Source organism: Prosopis cineraria, unplaced genomic scaffold (genome assembly GCF_029017545.1).
Source record: "Prosopis cineraria cultivar Desert tree isolate PC_DT_omini unplaced genomic scaffold, ASM2901754v1 PC5, whole genome shotgun sequence".
Taxonomy (NCBI): Eukaryota; Viridiplantae; Streptophyta; class Magnoliopsida; order Fabales; family Fabaceae; genus Prosopis; species Prosopis cineraria.
In genome coordinates this window covers 38864156-38883861 of record NW_026555336.1, presented here as the reverse complement: position 1 = coordinate 38883861, position 19706 = coordinate 38864156, and the positions used below count along the sequence as shown (strand labels likewise).

Below are 19706 nucleotides of genomic sequence, written 5' to 3'. Positions count from 1 at the left end.
ACGACAAATAAATCAAATGCCACATATGTTAATATTATGATCAAACCATATCCAAAACAATCAGCATGAAATTAACAAATTTTCATGATTAATAAGCAAGCATAATGATAAATTTTCAAACACTGAGAAATTAGTAATTCAATCAAACTATATTCTTTGATCATTAAGGAGTATAGGATCATATCTAGTCTCATATATAGTTGGACCGTGATCCATGAAAACTTGAAATAAAAATATGATTCAAACCCACAACCTTTAACCGATGCTTTAAAACTTGAGAACATACTCTTATATTTTCTAATATATCATCAAACACTAAATTTGCATAGTTCTCATAATGCAAGCAGTAAGATCATGAAGTCACAATTTTAAAGAACTAGATTATTAATTCATCTTTAAACATTTAAATGAATTTAAATATGCATTAATCATTAAGTCCCAACAAATAATCACTCAATACATGCCTGTAGTAAAAAAAATTAAACCCCAAAAATGCGACAGTAAGTTTATCTATATAATTACGTTTAGTTTTATTGTAGGTTCCACACGATCCTACACAATATAGAAATTTTAAAAAATTAGAAATTCATCATTAATGCCAGTGTAGATTTATGGTCGAATAAACACTTTTTACTTTTTTATCTTATAAAACATAGAGCACCAAATGATAAGATCTCACACATATTATTTTAATTATGAATTTCATATATATCAGTAATTTTTCACTGTAAACCTCACGCTTATTTTTAAAATTAGATTAAAAAATTTTGAGGTCATCCCACAATAGATTTACGATGGGATAAACACATTTTATATTATTATCTCATACATGTACAAATATAAACATCAAATAATAAGGTCTCACACATATTATTTTTGCTATGGGTCTCACATTTACTACTATTTTTTTACTATAAATGACACACTTATTTTTACATTGCGGATTCCACATGATATTGTTGTTGTTCATCTCACTATATATTTACAACGGGACAAAGACATTTTAGATTATTATCTTATACATGTAAAAAAATATGAGCACCAAATGATATAGCCTCACACCTATTATTTTTATTATGGATCTCACTCTTACCATTATTTTATTCACAATAAACCCAACACTCATTCTTATATTGTGGGTCGCACAACAACAAATTGAAAAGTACTGTTCATCCCCCCTTAGATTTACCGTGGGATGATGTACTTTACTATATATAATTAGATTTATTCTCGTACAATATACTGGATATTTTAATACTTAAATGATAAAAATAAAGAATAATTTATTTTTGCATGCTCAAAATAACATATTTTGTTAATTGACCTAAATTAAAAATTAAATAATAATTTTTTCTATAGTAAAAATTGTTTTGCTCATACATTAAAGATAAAAGTAATTACTTATTTATCTTGAACTGTGTTATTTCCGGAATACATTTTTATTTTTATTTTCCTTTAAATAATATGCAGAAAAATTTTGAAATCAAGTTAAAAAATATACTTCTTACCAAGTCCCCCATAATTAACCAAAGAAAAAAATTGCCCCTAAGAAATATCCATGAATCTATTATTGGATGTCTTGTGTGAATTAAAATTTAAGCAACAATTTTTATTTTGCAAGACAATACCCTTATCATAAGGGTAACTTTTTAATATGCATTCGGATATTATTTATATTAAAAAATATAAATAGTATTTTTTTAAAAAATTTCTCACCTCATGCAAGGTAAAATATAATTAATTTATTTTCTTTCATGATTTGTTGGCCCATGCATCATCCTAAGGAAAACAAAATGTTTACTATAACAAAATTGTATTTTATAATTTATGTCATAATAGTATTTATAAATTACAATTATAGCCAAAAGTAAAAGTAAATAAAAAATATGTATACACTAAATAATGATTTTAAATTAAGAAAATAGCATAGCTAATATTATAGTACTATCTCTTATCTTATATATTAACCACTTTTAACTATTCTTTCAATCCTTAGCTATAGGGTATTTTTTCAAAATTATATTTTATCCTTAAATATAAGGAATGCCATGATAAATTTGAGTGATTGAATAAATTTGCCTTTATTGTCTTGGAAAGGGGGAAGGGATATTAATTGTCAATTTTACCCACTTTCATGATATTAGTTGTAATATTATTAGAGATAAAATTAAAAAAATATTATAATTTTTTGTGTTTTTCACTAAATACCAAACTTTTATTGATATGTATGATTTAATTAAATACACCTTATATATAAAGACGAAGGACTTACCTCACCATAATTAAGGGAACATGGTTAAATAATTAGTTTTGTTGGAAAAATAAAAAAATAAGTTATCTTCATTAAATGCATTATATTTAAAAGATAATTTCTCTTTTATATGTAACTTTTTCCTCTATTTATAAAAAATATTAAAGGGTAAAATTGGAAAAAATGATTCATTTGTTCATGCAAAAAAAACTTAGACTGTCAATTATTTATAAAATTTAATTCATGTATATAATAGATGGTAGTATTATTTATCAACTACTTGTACTGCATAACAAAAAAAAAAAACAATTAAACTAAGAGAAGTTTACTAGGTGCACAAGAAAAGTAAGTTTTATTTTATGCCTACGAAGAAGTGCCTTCAATTGTCAAGTGAATTAGTTCAGATTAAAGGCTTGGAACACCAAAGCCCACGAAAGAAAATAAATTTCTATTTAATAAATTAAAATTTAGAATTTATGTATTGCCTACCAGAAATTTAAATTTAAATAACATATTGTCTTATTTTTTTTTATCTATGTACATATTGAAAACATATATAACATACACCATAAATATTAAAAAACTTGTTAATCAATGTTTGTTAAAATTATAACGAATAATTTATCATTATAAGATGTGTTATTCACTCATAAATTAAAATTTAAATAATCAAAAATTTAAGTTTATAAGTTGTTATCTTGCATTGTATTTTATTCTACTAGTTATTATTCCCTCCATTAAAAAATATAAAGCATTTTTAACCGAATCTCACTCTAATAAAGTGATTACCTACTTTCAAACTAATCCTATCTTTTTATATTTATCCTTATTAAATAACATATAATAAATATAAAGTCACTATCAATATGGGCACTTTTGAAAAAAAGGCAATGATTATACCTCAAAAGACTAAAAATATTTTATATTTTTTAACATCCAACTCCTTAAGAAATGCATTATATTTTTGAATGGAGGAAGTATCTTATATGTATAAAAATACAATCAACACTTGATAGGTCTTTTACTTGACATTTTTACTATAAACCACACATGGTCCTTTAACGTGCAAATTTTTTTAAAAAAATAAGCCAATGTTCATCCTATATAAATATAATTTATTACCTTGTATATTTTAAAAATAAAATTAAAAAAATTTTTATGTAAAATTTGTTATTCCATGCTAGTTAAAATTTAAAAAAATAAAAATTATCCATTAAATTATATACATATTTTTATAATTTATATAAATTTAGTTTGTAATTTTATTGCAATAAAAATTCTATTTTATAATTATTATTTAAATTTATACTTTCTAATACAATTAATTATATTATATATATACAAAATACAAGCAATAAATTATAAGTAAATCTTCTTCCTCTACAAAAAATATTAAGCCTGGTATTATTTTTTATTTCAACTCTCATATCCACAAATATTTTTTATTATGGGCCCCACACCAATTTTTTTGTTATGAGTCGCATGATAATTTTTTTTAAAAAAAATTCATGGTTAACCAAGTGGCATATACATAGATAGATAGATGGTGATTCTTCATATATTCATCTTGACTTGTTAATTTTAATTTAAACATTTTAAGCAATCAAACATACAAAATTTGTTAGGTTTGTGTAGATACTCATAAATTAATATGTGTGTGTAGACATTTTTTTTGGGGTTGAATGTTAAAAAGTATAAGTTATTTTTAGTTTTTTAATGTGTAACTATTACTTATTTTTTTAAAATATCTCTATTAAATAAATCACTTTATATTTTTTAGAGTGAAACACTCTATTAAATAGAAATAAATATAAAAAGATATAGTTAATTTAAAAACAAATAATTATTTTATTGGAGGTAAGATTTGACTAAAAATATCTTACCTTTTTGAACGAAAAAAGTATATTTTAATAAAACATATAAACATTTTCCCTCAAATAATCATTGTTTAAAATATAGTAAATTAATGTTTGTAAAAAATATTTTTTCATTTTACATCTTGTATTTATTAACCTAAACTTTCATGTTTGCTAATTTATAGACTTCTTCTCACTCTTTGTAAATTATAATTATGAATAAAAGGAAAACAATAATCCACATCTAAAAGGAGTATATATTTACATGTTGAATTTTATTAATTAGCATATAGATTATTGTTAAAGGGTGCTTACAATACTATATTCAAAAATATTTATACCAAAATGTTATACATCAAAAACTATTTACCACAATACTATAAAGTATTGTTTGGTTGGGGGGAGGGGAGGGGAGGGGAGGCTCCCCTCTCCTTGTTTGGTTAGGTGGAGAAAAATTTCTCCTCTTCGAGAGGGGGGAGCCCCCCTCCCTTCTCCTTAAATGAAATAAAGCCTAAATCAATGACTTAGTTTACATCAAATCATTTTTTTTTCTTTTGACAACACGACTCAGTTGAGATAATAGCCAATTATTTAGGCATCATTTTTTTATTTTATTCATTGAGTGGCAGTTTTGCCACCCTATTTACTCCCTTCTCTTACCCTATTACCCCTATCCCTTAAAATGTATATTTTTTTTCAATTACTAGTTTTTAAAATTAATAATATATAGTATGGTGGTCAACTTGCTTGCATGGTATAGTATATAGGAAGAAAAAATATGTATATATATATATATATATCTTTACATTTTTAATATATAAATAAATAATTTTTAAATATAATTATACATATATTAAAACAAATTATATATTTGTGCACTTTTTCATTTGTGAGTACTTGTAAAACAAATCATATGCCTTTCTCTTGTCCTGACCAGAGCTAGCACTTGTAAAATGTTAAATAGAGGGGTGAGTACAACTACTCAATAACCAAGGTTAATCTAACCTATACAGTTGTAAATTAATAAATTATAGATACAAATGAAAATTAAATAACTTCACGGGCATCACACATATATTTTATAATTATAGTCTTGGCCATAAACTAACAACCATGTGACCAAGCACTAATGCATATTATCGCATTTTATTTCAAAAGTGCATATCTCGGGGTCACAATAATAACAATCATGCACCCCTAATGAAAACACGCTGGATCACAATAATAACAATTATGTGGTCAGAAATATAATGCAGGATAACTGATGCTAACCTTATACTCTCTTGATACCTCCGACATGAAACTGGTAACTATTCAAAAGCTACATCTAAAACTCAGGCTAATCAAACATTCCATTAGTGAGGAGCTATCGAGTTAGGGTTAACTTACTTACTTATATTATGCGATTTCTGCCAATAGTAACAACCATCGGGTGTTATGCCCTTAATCTAGCCTCCTTGTGAACTAGTAGAGACTAGTTAGGTTTGAGTCCTTAAAAAATAAGTGGGACAATCTCAAATCAATTATGGGACAATGGCCACCTCCCGATTCCAACAATAAGCCATCATTACCACGTAGATTTGCCAATCTACTCCTTCCTATAGGCAAACTCCCGTCATAATGATCATGACATGCACAAATAACAAGATGTATGCCATTTAAATAACAGTAATCACATCATATCATGCTCACATAATTCTCTTTCTCTACTATAATCCACATATCACAATTGTATTCATCATACTCCACATGCCTAATATCACATGTTCATCGATTTTACAATTACATGCTTTCATTCATCAATAATCATATGAATATACATATGTAACATTCTTAACAATCTATTACAATCTCACACACATAATTCATCACGTTGTCGATATTGCATTAATGGATTCTCAACTACCCAAATAAACTTTCAAATGAATTGGTTCAACTAATAAATAATTAACATACAACCACACAATGGTTTTACTTCGATTACCTAAAACTTTTGAAAGGTTTTTACCTCTCAATCATAACTTACTTGTCAAACTAAATTCAAGCTCATCGATGGTTTATGAGGTTAGTCTGCAATTATATTAACACCCATTACTATAATTATTAAAATCATTATTTTTAATATCTAATTTCATACTTTAATAATTAAATTTCTCAACAACAAGATCAACCTCACATTCAATAAATTCCTCAACTTTCATTAATTTCATTTAGCCTTCAACAACTTAAATAATCACTAATATATCATCTAACAATCTAAAATTATCATCAATGTCACAACTTCCTCACTTTCAACTCTTAAATTTCAACACTTTAATCACTCAAAACTCTCAACTCAAGGGTTTAACCATCATATTAGGTTTATTAACTCCCATTAGCTCAAACTAACTTCATCGAACCCATCTACCATCACCAACGACTTCCAATAATCCTAACTTTCATCACTAATGGCATTTAAATGCACAAATTCGTTCATAATTGAGAGCCCACTCTTATGAACTCATAAGACCATTATATTTAGGTTTAGATAACTCAAACAACTTCTATTAATTCCATTTAGACTAATGAGTTTGAATTCATAGCCTTACATTTGAAAATCATCATCTCGCAACTTCAAATCTTACTTTTAAAATGTATAGAGAGAAGAAAAAAGGACAACAAAGGCATATTTAGGTAAAATAAAGCTTTAATTACTTTCAAAATATTTAAAAGTTGATGCCCCAATTGTGAGAAGACTCTCTTCGTTACCCTCCCTCTATTTTTGGCTTATTTCTCCCTGTTTTGGACATTTTTGTGTTTTTAAAGAAAACTAGTTCTGAAAATTATGTTGCAATATGAATTTTATGTTGTAGCATAATATACAGTGGGTAAAAATTTAATTTTTTTCTACAATTTAAGTTTGAGAGACTTAATTCACTTTCGAACCTAATCCAAAAATTAAAACTAAACTCAATAGCCGTCTCTGACTATTCTCAAATTTATTTATATTTAAATTTATAAATTTATCCTTCACTGGCTTAATTAATCAAAGAAATAATTTTTGAAATGTTATATACCCAGGGGATGCTTTTGATATACTATTCATTTAATGCAATTGTATATTTTAAGATTCAAATTCAAGATCCTAAAATTAATTGATCAAACTATCTTAACTAGTTGAACAAGAACTTCTAAATTTCACTTTTGTTGTCACAAGTGAATCTTATTATCCAATCTTACATGCATAATCTATTGTTTCTACTCAAATTAATTCAATTTTTATATATTTAATTAGTTGAAATATATCACAAATATTATTTAAATAAAAAGTATTAAATGAAAAAAATATAAAAATTAAATGAACAATATACACTTCGAAATAAAAATTTTTAAAAAATATATAAAATATGACTTAAGCATAAACCTAGTTATACATCTAAATAATTATATTTATATCTTTCGCCAACTTCAACACGATACATAAATGCATAAAAATCAAGGGGTTGAGAATGGGGGCTTGTATTGGCAAAAAAAAAAAAAAAAAGAATCGGGGTTTGGGCTAGGTCGGGGGAGATGGGTATAGGGATAATAGGGTTCGGGAAGGGAGTAAGTAGGGTGGTAAAATTGTCACACTTGATCAATTAAAAAAATAAAATAAAATTGAAGCCGTTGATATCACCTCAACTAAGTTGCGTGTGTCGGAAAGGAGGGGGAAAAAAAAGTGGCCGGAAATTGGTTTGATGCACTCCAAGTCATTAATTTATAATACTCCTTCCTTTTAAATTATAAAATATTTTTAAATAAAATTTTACATATCAATAAATTTTATTAAATATACTTAACAATTTTATTTTTTTAAAATAAAAATATAAATTTTAAAAAATATTCATCATTTAGCATATTCAAAAGAAAAGAGACGAAAATTAATTATAAAAAGAGGAAAGATAATATTAAAATTAACATATTTAATAAAATTTTAATCTAATTAAAGTATCTTATATTTTAGGATGGAGAAACTTTTTTAAAAGTGCCATATATTTGGGACGGAGTTAGTACTATGATAAATAATCATTAATACATACTTCCTCCGTTTAAAAATGTTAGGTATTTTTAGCTTTTCAAGGTGTAATCATTATTTTTTTTAAAGTGCCCCCTATTGATAATGACTTTATATTTATTATAGAGTGTTAGGGGTAAATATGAAAAGATATAATTAATTAAAAAGCATGAAATTACTTTATTGAGAGGTGAGATTCGATTAAAAATGCTTTATATTTTTAAATTGAGGAAGTAACATTTTGATAATAAGTATTTGCTAATATAGTATGGTGGTCAAAAAGCCCATATTAACAGTTTAATATTTTATAAGTTAAAAATAATTTTCAATGTCATTTATTGTTAAGTTTAATTAAAAGTAATTTTTTTAAAATTATTTTTAATAAATTTAATGAAAATTTAAAAAATAATACTGTTTTAAAAAATAAAAGTTATAGAAAATATTAATAACATATTAATGAAATTGTAGTTTTTTTTCCTAAATTTTTTTTTGAGCAAAAGTAGCTTTTCCTAAATTAAAAACTAAAGAATGGGAGAGGGGAAGCCGATGAAACGATCAAGCCCTCAACTTGGCCAGAGAATCTCGCACGTCGCACCTCATTCGTGGTTCCTGAAGCTTCAGATTTTGATCCGCCAACGATGGCCGCCAGACCCATGGGCGCCACCAGGCAGTTAGCTGTGTCTTCCCCTTCCACCACTGCCACAACCACCATAACCATTCATACCAGTGATCCATCCTCTTCGTCTCAGAACCAATCACAACAACAGCATCAACAGGCCGAAGTCCTTTTCCTTCCCCTTAATCGCAAGAAGAAAAAGGTCACCTGGAAAGAGGGCACCGTGGATAACGAATTTATGCAGAAGAAGAGCTCCAAGAAGTGCTGTATCTTTCACAAACAGAAACCCTTTGACGAAGACGATAGCGATGAAGATGACGAGCACGGCGATCATCCTGATAAACATCCCCATGACCATGGTGATGGTGGGTGCTGTTCTGCGAATCATGATCAAGCTGGTCCCAGCGATTAGGGTTATAGATTTATAACATTTTTTAACCATTTATGAAATATCATCAAAGGGTTTTTTTTTTCTCGTCTTCTTTTTCGTTAAGAAAAGGTTGAATGGCCTACAAAATTCTTCAATATTTGAGCCTCGGATTGTTCTGTATATTAACCTATTGAAGTTTTGTGAAGAAAGGATTATATGTTTAGTATTCAAGCAAGGATGATATGTTTCGCTAATTTTTATGCTGAAAACTGCAAGATCATTCCCTTTTCTAAGATTTTATGGAAGGCTTTTGTTATTGAGCAATGCGTTGTTATTATGTTCTCATGAGTGAATGAACGTAATGACAGAGTGCAAGCATTATTTTGAGAATAGATATGAGTGTTTGATATATTCAGGAAACTATGTTGTGCTATGTCCATGTACTAATTTCTGAGAAGGTTTCCTTCAATGTTTGCTCCTGTTTTAGTGCATTTTGCTTATCATACAATTTTAGATGTTATCGTGTGCTTAAGGGCATTCTTCGTATCCTTTTGTTTTATTGGCCTATCATTCTTTGTATTTGAAAGATCTGTCCTTCACTCTCGCTTGCATATTTTTAGTTCTGAATCATCATGATTGCCTGCTGTTTTTTTTAAAATTGGAATGAGCTTCATATTCGCATGAAGCTTAAGATGTACAAAGCCCTAAATGAGTCGCATTTTTCATGCCTCATGGCATTTGAATAGTGGAGCGCCCTATACTTTTTAACATTTTTTCATGGATTGGTTATTGATTATACCTTTTCATTTTTCTTGTTTAGTTTTCCCCCTGATAATTGATGTGCTGGCTGTAGCAAGAAGCTTCATATTCGTATGAAGCTCAAATTGTAAATTCTTCATGCCTCATGGCATGTGACTAGTGTGGCGCCCTATATTTTTTTTTTTATAATATTTTTTCATTGATTGGCTATTGATTATTCCTTCTCAGTTTTCTGGTTTAGTTTTTTCCCCTGATAATTGATATGTTGGCATTAGAAACCATATAGTAAGCCCATAGCCTTATTATTTCTTTGTAGTTTGTTGTCACTATGCGAGTTAGTGGCAACAATTGTTATTACTCTATCTGGACAATCTTCCACTTCTATTTCAGTTCAATGCTGTGTTCTTCTCACTATGGATGAAATGTAGATCTTTTTGAGAGTTTCTGGCATATGATTAAGGAGGTGCTGAAAGACCTTACGACAGTGAGGAAAGGGATTAGAAGTTCTCTTATGCTATGAGTAACAATTATTAGTGTGTTCAAACATAGAATGATAAGAGTTAGAAGCGAGGAGAGAGATTATACTCTTTCTCTCTTAAAAAAAAATTGCAAATTCTTTTGTTGGATCATTTATTTTAAAGCAGGTGAAAACTGAAATAAGAAAAGTTTCTTCTTGCTAAAAGTCGTTTAATTCATTTAGGATTGGGAGTTAACTGCCTAATATCATTTTTCTGTATTCCATTCATTGCATAACATTCTTTTTCTTCTTTTTGGTCTTATAAATATTTTTCTTCTGATATCCTGCAGTGTATTTTCCTCATGGAATGAATAGGAGCATTATTAGTTTATTTATTAGTGAAGATTGTGCACGTCAATCTATTTCTTAGTAAACTAGTAACTGTAACAGATATTTACAAGTCCAAGGTCATGAAGATGAAAATTGAGATCTGATAGCATACCCCTATTTGTTTCTCGGCACGAGTTTTCTTAGTTGGAAGCATGTATTAATGATTACTGAATATTTGATTCAACTATGATCTCTATTCAATTAGAGTTAACTGAGATTTACCGGAAACTTCTCTTACTGTGGCTGGTTTTATTTTACAATGCAAGAGCAACTAGGAAGCACAGTAGAGCTCAAGATTTTCACTTCTCTGTTCAACTTAGTAGTTATTGGGTTTCCTTTTGCAGTAGCTATTTCTTTTTGGGTGACTCTCATTCTCCACCTTTCTTATGGAGTTGTGCTCAGCATTGTGGATGTAATTATTGTGTTAGATACAGAGATCTATAGGATACTGTCATTGGTATTGTAAGTAGGTGCCAAAGGTGATTGATTGAAGGAATTCATTATGAGGATCATATTTGCTGTGTCGAGTGATACCTCTGCTTCTGTTGGTGAAGAGGATACATGAAAAATTTCAAAGTTAAGGATGTATTTGCTTTATTTTTTATGCTTTCGTGCATCTGTGCAGTTTTTTTTTGGGGGAATAATAGATGGTCTTGCAATGTTAGAGACTTAAGAGGTATATTATGTGGTGAACATTGGATATGTGATTCGTTAACATGATGTTGATAACCCTTCAGTATTCTATTACGTGGTTTCTACATAAGTTGGTCTGTTACGCGGATCTATCTTGGGAAAATCACACTAAAAGCCCTAAGTATTAAATGATTCTAAATTCATCCTGCAAGACTAAGGAACTAAAATGAATTCTCTACGTTTTAAATTATAAAATACTTTTAAAAAAGATTGAGTGTTTTAAGATATAAGATATTTTGATAAAAATAAAGTTTTATTAATAATGCTTTTTTATTATTATTTTTTTCATATATTCTCTCTTTTTAATATTCTTTTATTAATAGAGTATTAAATAAAGGGTATTTTGAAAGTATATTTTTGTCTTGAAAAAGCAAGGTTGTAAAGTGTATTTAATAAAATTTATTAATATGTGAGATTTTTTTTTTAAAGTGTCTTATAATTTAAAACGGGGGTAATTAAATTTTAATGTGAAAAGATAAAAAAAAAATTCATTGTCACTGGCCATTGGAGCTCCAGTGCCGGTCACCGGACTAATGAGGAAGACAAATTAATTTTTTCTTAAGGTAGCCAAGGAGAGTTTGAACTCACATCCTCCTCCTGACCATCAAAAAGATAACTAGCCACTAGACTACCAATTCTTTTGAGTTATGTAATTCAAATCTTTATATATATTTTAAACTTTGGTTTTACTTTTCGTATCAATACTCATTAGAAGTTTAATGATTACTTGTTATTTTATAAATGGATATTTGTTAAATTATTAATGAGACTTGTTAAAAATTTAATATGCATTGATTTTTATAAATATTTGCTTGTTTTTATTATTAAAAATGACAAGTCTCCATTTGTAATTTAACAAATAACTATTTATAAAATGACAAGTCTTATTACTAGTTTTGAAAAATTTATCTTGATAATTTGACCAACAAAGTCCTCATTAATAATTTAACAAGTAATTATTTGTGAAATAACAAGTTTTATTACTGATTTTAAAAAAAATTTAATAACTTGATAAGTAAATTTTAGTAAAATAATAAGTTGATATAAGTTTTTAACATATAAGCTTTTGGCAATAAAAATAGGTAAACATTTATAAAAATTACTCTATATTAAATTTATTTAATAAGTCCTTATTGATAATTTATCAAACAACCATTTGTGAAATGATAAGTTTCATTACTAGCTTTAAAAATTTCTCTTGATTATTTGACAAGTAAATTTTAGTAAAATAATAAATATACATAAGCTTTTGACATGTAAGCTTTTAGTAATAAAAATAAGTAGACATTTATTAAAATCACTCCATATTAATTTTTTTTAACAAGTTTTCATTGATAAGTTAACAAGCAACTATTTGTGAAATGACAAGTTTCATTACTAACTTAAAAAATTTTTGTTGATAATTCGATAAACAAGTTTTCATTGATAATTTAACAAGTAATTATTTATAAAATATCAAGTTCTGTTACTGGATTTGAAAAACTCTCCTAGTAATTTGACAGGTAAATTTTAGTAAACTAACAAGTTCATATAAGCTTTTGACATATAAGTTTTTGATAATAAAAACAAAAAATATTTATAAAAACCACTCCATGTTAATTTTTTTAATAGGTCCCCATTGTTAATGTAACAAGTAACTATTTGTGAAATAATAAATCTCATTACTAACTTTAAAAATTTTTCTTAATAATTTGACAAGTAAATTTTAGTAAAATAATAAGTTCATGTAAACTTTTGACGTATCAATATGAACTTGTTACATGTACAATACAAATCTTGATATATTTTTCACTTTGTTTTCACTTTTCATTCCGATATTTGTCAAGAATTTAATAGTTGCTTATCATTTCGCAAATAGCTATTTATTAAATTACTAATGAGACTAGTTAAAAAAATTTAATATGCACTAAATTTTATAAATATTTACTCGTTTTTGTTACTAAAAGCTCACATGTCAAAAGCTTATGTTTTTATTTTGTTAAAATTTACTTGTCAAATTATTAAGAGAATTTTTTAAAACTAGTAATGGGACTTGTCACTTGACAAATAGTTACTTGTTAAATTAACAATGGAGATTTGTTAAAGAAATTTAATATGAAGTAATTTTTATAAATGTTTACTTATTTTTATTATAAAAACTTACATGTCAATAACTTATATGAACTTCTTATTGTATTAAATTTTCTTGTCAACTTATTAAAAGAAATTTTTAAAGTTAGTAATAGAACTTATTATTTCACAAAATGGTTACTTGTTAAATTATCAATAAAGACTTGTCATTTTTGGTAATAAAAACAAAAAAAATATTTTTAAAAATCAGTGCATATTAAATTTTTTAACAAATCTCATTAATAATTTAAGAAGTAGCCATTTATAAAATGACAAGTAACCATTAAGCTTTTGATAAGTATTAGAATGAAAAGTAAAAATAAAGTTTAAAAAATATATAAAAATTTATATTATATAATTAAAAAGAATTATTAGCCTACTGGCTAATTATTTTTTTGGTGGCCAAAGAGATGTGGGTTCAAACCCCCCTGGCCACCAGTAAAAAAATTTAATTTGTCTCTCTAGTTGGTTTGGTGACTAGCGCCAGAGCTCCGACAAGTGGTGATAGAGAGGATTTTTTTTAAAAAAATGAGGGACAGTTTTATTTTTTCACACTAAAATTTAATTGTATTTCGATCCCTTGATCCTACAGAGTGAATTCAAAATTATTTGGTTCTTACTAGTAAATAAAATTCTCCAGAGTTCATTCAATGTGATTCTTCCATCTTCCTTCATGTGCAGATAAGAAGATGTAATAAGACATGAAAGCTTGGTTTACAATTTGGATGTGAGCTGTCATTTTGTGTTTTTAACCTTTTCAAATTGCAATAAGTTAGTGGATTCAGATAAACAAAAGAGTTTGTGGCCAAAATTTTGCTATACCAAACCCAACCCCCCCCCCCCCCGGCCCCCACCCCCCCCCCAGAAAAAAAAAACCCACATAGGAAAAGGCGCCTACCTTCTCTTTTGACCGTTGAATTACTATTAAGGGATGCCTTTTGTCCTCTTGGGTTCATGATATAGCTGCATAATAATAATAATAATAATAATAATATATTACTTGTGACTTCTTATTGACTTGTGTTGGCATTAAATAATAATAATAACAATAATAATACATTACTTGTGACTTCTTATTGACTTGTATTGGCATTAACATTCATGATGATAATTATTCATCAATCCACTTGAGCTTCTCTCCTATAAAATCAAGCAGAACACACAAAAATTGTTTGATTTTAATTGCGGTAAAAATAAAAATATTAAAAAAAAATCTCAAATCGCATGGATGACCAGGTCAGACACAGTACATATACATACAAAATGGACCCCAAAACATTCGATTTCGATCCAATAATACTGGATACAAAATAACTTTATTAGAAAAAAGAATATACACGCAAATTCCCGTGCATATCGTCTCTAGAGGAACAAAATTCTCTACTATACATATCTTTGTGTATATTGATCCAATAAAAATAACAACGTGAACAAATAAAAAATGAATCACAACCAATAACAGGTCATCATATGTGGAAGGAGGAGCTTAAAATGCAGTAACTATGGCTCTGTCAAATACCTTTCTTCCATTAGTCTGTCAACATCCCAACCATCAACTTTTCAAAAACTAGAATCATTTCTCATTATTTGGAGTTGGCTTGACCATTAAGCCAAGGGTGTTCTAAGCACTGTTGTGCTGTCGGCCGCTTCTCTGGTGAAAAATCCAGAAGGGGGCCAATAAATTCTGAAAACTCACGAGCATCACTCTCTGAAAACTTGTATTTATCAATCAAAAATTTGTCAAGTGGCCAGAATTTCAGCCTCCTAATTCTTTTTAGATCCCCATGCCTGTCAAAGAAATCCCTGGATTTTGCTCCACTAACGGCAACCTGCATCCCGCAAGCATTAGGAATGCCACAATAACTTCAAGAACTATGCTAAGAGAGTAGAAATATGAACATTCACCTTCCGGGCATCTTTCCAAGGAGTTCCATCATCAGGGCAAGGTGGTCCTGACGTCAACACAATGTACAGCATTAATGCAATCAAAACCAACGTTTAATTTACCACTTAAACTAAGAATTTGACAATAACTCTTCCCTTCTCTTTTCTGAACAAATCAAAGAATAATTCAAATTCCAGATGTAAAGGTGCTTGCACTCATTGCATGCTTATTGATTGCGTGACATAACGGTAATCAGGAAAAACAATTAAAAAAATAAAAAGAAACTAAAAGTCTATATTGCATGCCTCATGCCAACTATTTCAAGATGTATAAGAAAACCAGGCCAGAAACTACCTAAAGCACAACAATTATTCTATTTTTATTTCACAGGGTTGGGAAAGGTTCATAAATGGATACAACAATGTCTTACAAAAAGTTATATAACCTGCACATTAATATCACAAAATACAGACATCAGAGGAAAATTTCAGTATGACTCCAACCAACATTTCATGAAGTGTCTGGATGGAGACTAGAGTAGTATGCTGATGTTCGATTCCACATGGGGTATGGGGCAGTATAAGATGCTCATTAGGTAGTTAAGTGGGTTAGTTCTCCCACCTTAGTAGCTAGTTGGAAGTTCACTTGAGGGTCTATCAGTTGGTATTAAACTACTAATTGACAGCTCAAGAAAGGGTCATCTATAGGGAGTTCTGATTACTGAGAAAGTTGAGTGAAGTATCGCAAAATGAAACCCTCATGACATTGAATCTACAAAGGCAGCCAATTGATGGAGACCAAGGTAAATATGAGATGCATAATCCCCTATTAAATAGTATGGGATGCTCTATGGGATTAAGTAGGATGGTTCAACCACCTTGATAGCCATCTTCAGAGAAGGGTCCCCCACTCCACTTGGATGCCCATCATGTTCTAATTAATAACATCTATTAAATCATTTTAGATGTGATTAAGTAATGAGACTCCACTGGTTTGAAGTCCATACAAAGCTATTCTCAATTCATCAAGAAGTTTTTCCTCTTGTATGAACATATGAGCATAAAATTTCTATTCAACTCTCAAAATTAGTGAACCCAGATACTTCTATATTGCAGTAAGCAAGTCTAAGGAACCGATCAGCCCATGCACAAACAATATCATAATTTTACTCATGCATGAAATAGGGAGATAATATTTCTACTAAACTAGAAAGTGCAAACCATCATACCTCATCCTCACTAAAACCTTGTCCAGACTTGGGAGTAAACATCATATCACCCGTGGCGAGCTCAAAAGCAATGCAAGCAAAAGACCACATGTCAACAGAGAACGAATACCCAGCCTGCAATATAACTTCAGGAGCTCTATACTGCCTCGTCTGGATTTCTTCTGCAAATGGCTTATCTGCCCAGCATGCATTTCCAAAATCGACTATCTTGCATTGCACATCAACTCCATCAACATTTCTGTTGGGTTTTGGAACCACTCCAACTTCTCCCAATGATGAAGTTCTTCCTGATATTTTAGCAACTGCCCTTCTTGCTCTCCTTTTCAGCTTTTTCTCAATGACACTTGAAAATCCGACATTCATGCTTCCCTCAGGCCTCTCCAGGATCGGGCTTTGTCCAGATCTAAGAGGGTCTTTAGCAGGATCAATGGTGGATAAGAGAAGGACATTTTCAGGCTTTAGGTCTGAGTGGATTATTCCAAGTTCTCTATGCAAGTAATCCAAACCAATCAAAATGCATTTACAAATTTCTCTAAGTTTATTCATTGGGAGGCCTTTGTAATGTCTATATCTGATCAGACGAAGCAAGCTATCACCAAGCATCTCAAGGACCATGCAATGGTGCTGCCCATTTGGGCCTGAGTGCTTAAAGTGGTCGATCAATTGGACAACACACTTTGAATTTGAAGGGTCGCCCTCAGCAATGGATGAAAGAACATTTATCTCATGAAGGGCAGCGTCGGCAAACTGGGCTGCACTTTTCTGAATTTTGAGGGCAACATATGTCTGAAAACCACAAAGTTCACATTAGAATATATTTGATGTAAGCAATAAAGGTCCACCAAATAAAATAAACTTAACAGGACCACTGGCTGGTGGCAAAATCAATGATAGTACATGCATATGTGTTTGGCCACTATAGAAGATGTTTTATTTGAACATGGATACATGAAGAAAGATCGTGGATAAAGGACAACGCTTGGCCATAACTCCTGCACTAGTGCATGAGGGATCGTGCATGACAGAGGACCCATCCCACCTGGATCAATGCCAAATTCAAGCATCGATGTAAGTTCTACATCAAATAAAGTGGCCTGAGGTAGCAAAAGTTGTAAATCCATGACCCTGGCGATTGTTCGTTTTAAAGCCTCTAAACACTCTGTTTTGCCTAATCCAAATAAGAATTCAGATCGACATTTTGGTGAATATAGGTACTGAAGACTCAAGCATCAATTTTAGACTGAAGCATAGCACAAATAAATACTCTATAACCGTTGGACATGAATCTTCTGCTGCCACCCAGATCTGTTGCTGCAGCAAAGCAGCAAAGGATCCAGATCCATTAGCATCAGCATGTGAGAAGCTAACATGCAGACAGCAAAACCAGGTGACTGCATTTATGATGACCATCGGCCATTTTTAGTATTCCAACAAGCAAAATTTGTGTTCTTGTGAGACATGTTGACAACTACATACACCAGTTGAGAAAGAAGGTACAGTAGAGTCACTAGATGAAAACAAGATTTGCCAGTTATCCATATTTCCATCCCAAAACCAATTAATCTACGTTCGATTCGTTCAATAGAATGATATAAATAAGATAGAAAAAGAAATATATAAAATGCTTAAAAGCTGCGGTAAGGGAAAATCAAAACACAGACGCAGAGAGAAAAGAAAATGCAAAAATAAAATCTATTACAGATCAAAACAAAATAACTGCAGATGTTGGAATATGGATCAATACAGTGTCGGTGGAAGAAATGTCAAAGGAAGATCTAGGAACCTTCACCATTGGGAAACCCAAAAAAAAAAAATCAATTTATTGCCTCTGCCTAAATAAGAATACATATGCATCAGCAACAAAATTATTCATCACTCTACTCCTATAGATTCAAAACAGATTGCATCAACAGAAATAGTGAAGTTTCACATCTGGGACACGAATCATACGCCAAACCAATCAAAAGATGAAGGACAAGCGACTATTAGTAGGAACAAACATACAGAATACCTCTCTCTGAAGAAACTATTAGTAGGATACGAAATTCAGAAAATACAGCGGGGGATAGAAAAGCGAGGATCAAACATACAGAATTGCGAGTATCGAATGCGAGCCAGACGGTAGAAAACTGACCCCAGCCCAGCTTTCTCTGTGCTATGTACCTCCCACCGGCGAACTGATCGCCAACCCTGACGGCGTGGTACCCTCCCTTTCTGTAGGAATCGAAGCCCTCATCCTCTTCCTCGGACCCTGATGACGACGAGCAAGACATCTCCTCTTTTCAAAAGTTTTCTTGTAAATTATCCGTAAAAAGAGTCTGATCTGAATCGAATTAAGAAATGATTTGACTGTTGATTGAAATTGCCTGGACGTAGGATTTCTAGGACTTGACCAAATTTGAAGCTTTGATTTGGGGAAAAGGAAATAAAGAAGGAAAGAGAGAAAAGTGCCAATATTTGTGAGGCGTGACAAGAGAAGCTCTTCAATCTTTCCACTTTTTTCTCCACCTTCCTTCCTTCTTCGCTTCTTTGTCTTGTGTCTGAATGTGGGTCTTACATTTACCGTACAAACCTATTTTCAAATCTCACCTGGGTACGTGTATCTTTACAGTTATAGCCCTGTGCCCAACAAATTCCACATATGCCGTGTCTGCTCCTTTTGTTTCATACCTACTTGTATTTATTAACACGCATGATGGCGATTATTAGCCAAGATTTGTTCTTAACCTCTGATGACCCATCTTATGTAGTGGATCAATTTGTTCTTTATTGTTTTTCACAAGTTTTAGGATGAAAATATTTAGCTCTTGACCAAAAATCAATTATAGTAAGAAGAATTTATGATTACTTGTTTTTCGAAAACAAGTTACTTAGGATGAATTATTCAAAGAAATGATATGAATTGTTTTCCCCCTTTGAAAAATCTTCTGACCTGAATTTTCCCTTTGAAATTATCTTAAGCAGGGAAATGCTAACTATTGCTGACTGAGACATTCTACGACCTTTATTTTCATGAGAGAAGACTCGCTTTGAATGCTATGATTGTCTATTTCTTC

The 19706-nt window shown here is 30.0% G+C and overlaps 2 protein-coding genes across 2 annotated transcripts; one reads left to right on the top strand and one right to left on the bottom strand.

Moving 5' to 3' along the window:
- Window positions 1-8688: 8688 nt before the first annotated feature.
- LOC129311930 (protein phosphatase 1 regulatory subunit INH3-like) lies at window positions 8689-9427 on the top strand. Its single transcript, XM_054954434.1, has one exon. It carries the CDS (start codon window positions 8782-8784, stop codon window positions 9169-9171), a length of 390 nt encoding a protein of 129 aa, XP_054810409.1. The 5' UTR covers window positions 8689-8781; the 3' UTR covers window positions 9172-9427.
- A 5388-nt stretch (window positions 9428-14815) lies between these two features.
- Window positions 14816-19491, bottom strand: LOC129311140 (uncharacterized). The gene is made up of 3 exons (XM_054953173.1): window positions 18741-19491; window positions 16651-17436; window positions 14816-15489 (listed from the first exon to the last, which is right to left on the bottom strand). The coding sequence occupies exons 1-3, from the start codon at window positions 18921-18923 to the stop codon at window positions 15439-15441; spliced, it is 1020 nt and encodes a 339-aa protein (XP_054809148.1). The 5' UTR covers window positions 18924-19491; the 3' UTR covers window positions 14816-15438.
- Between the last annotated feature and the right edge of the window lie 215 nt (window positions 19492-19706).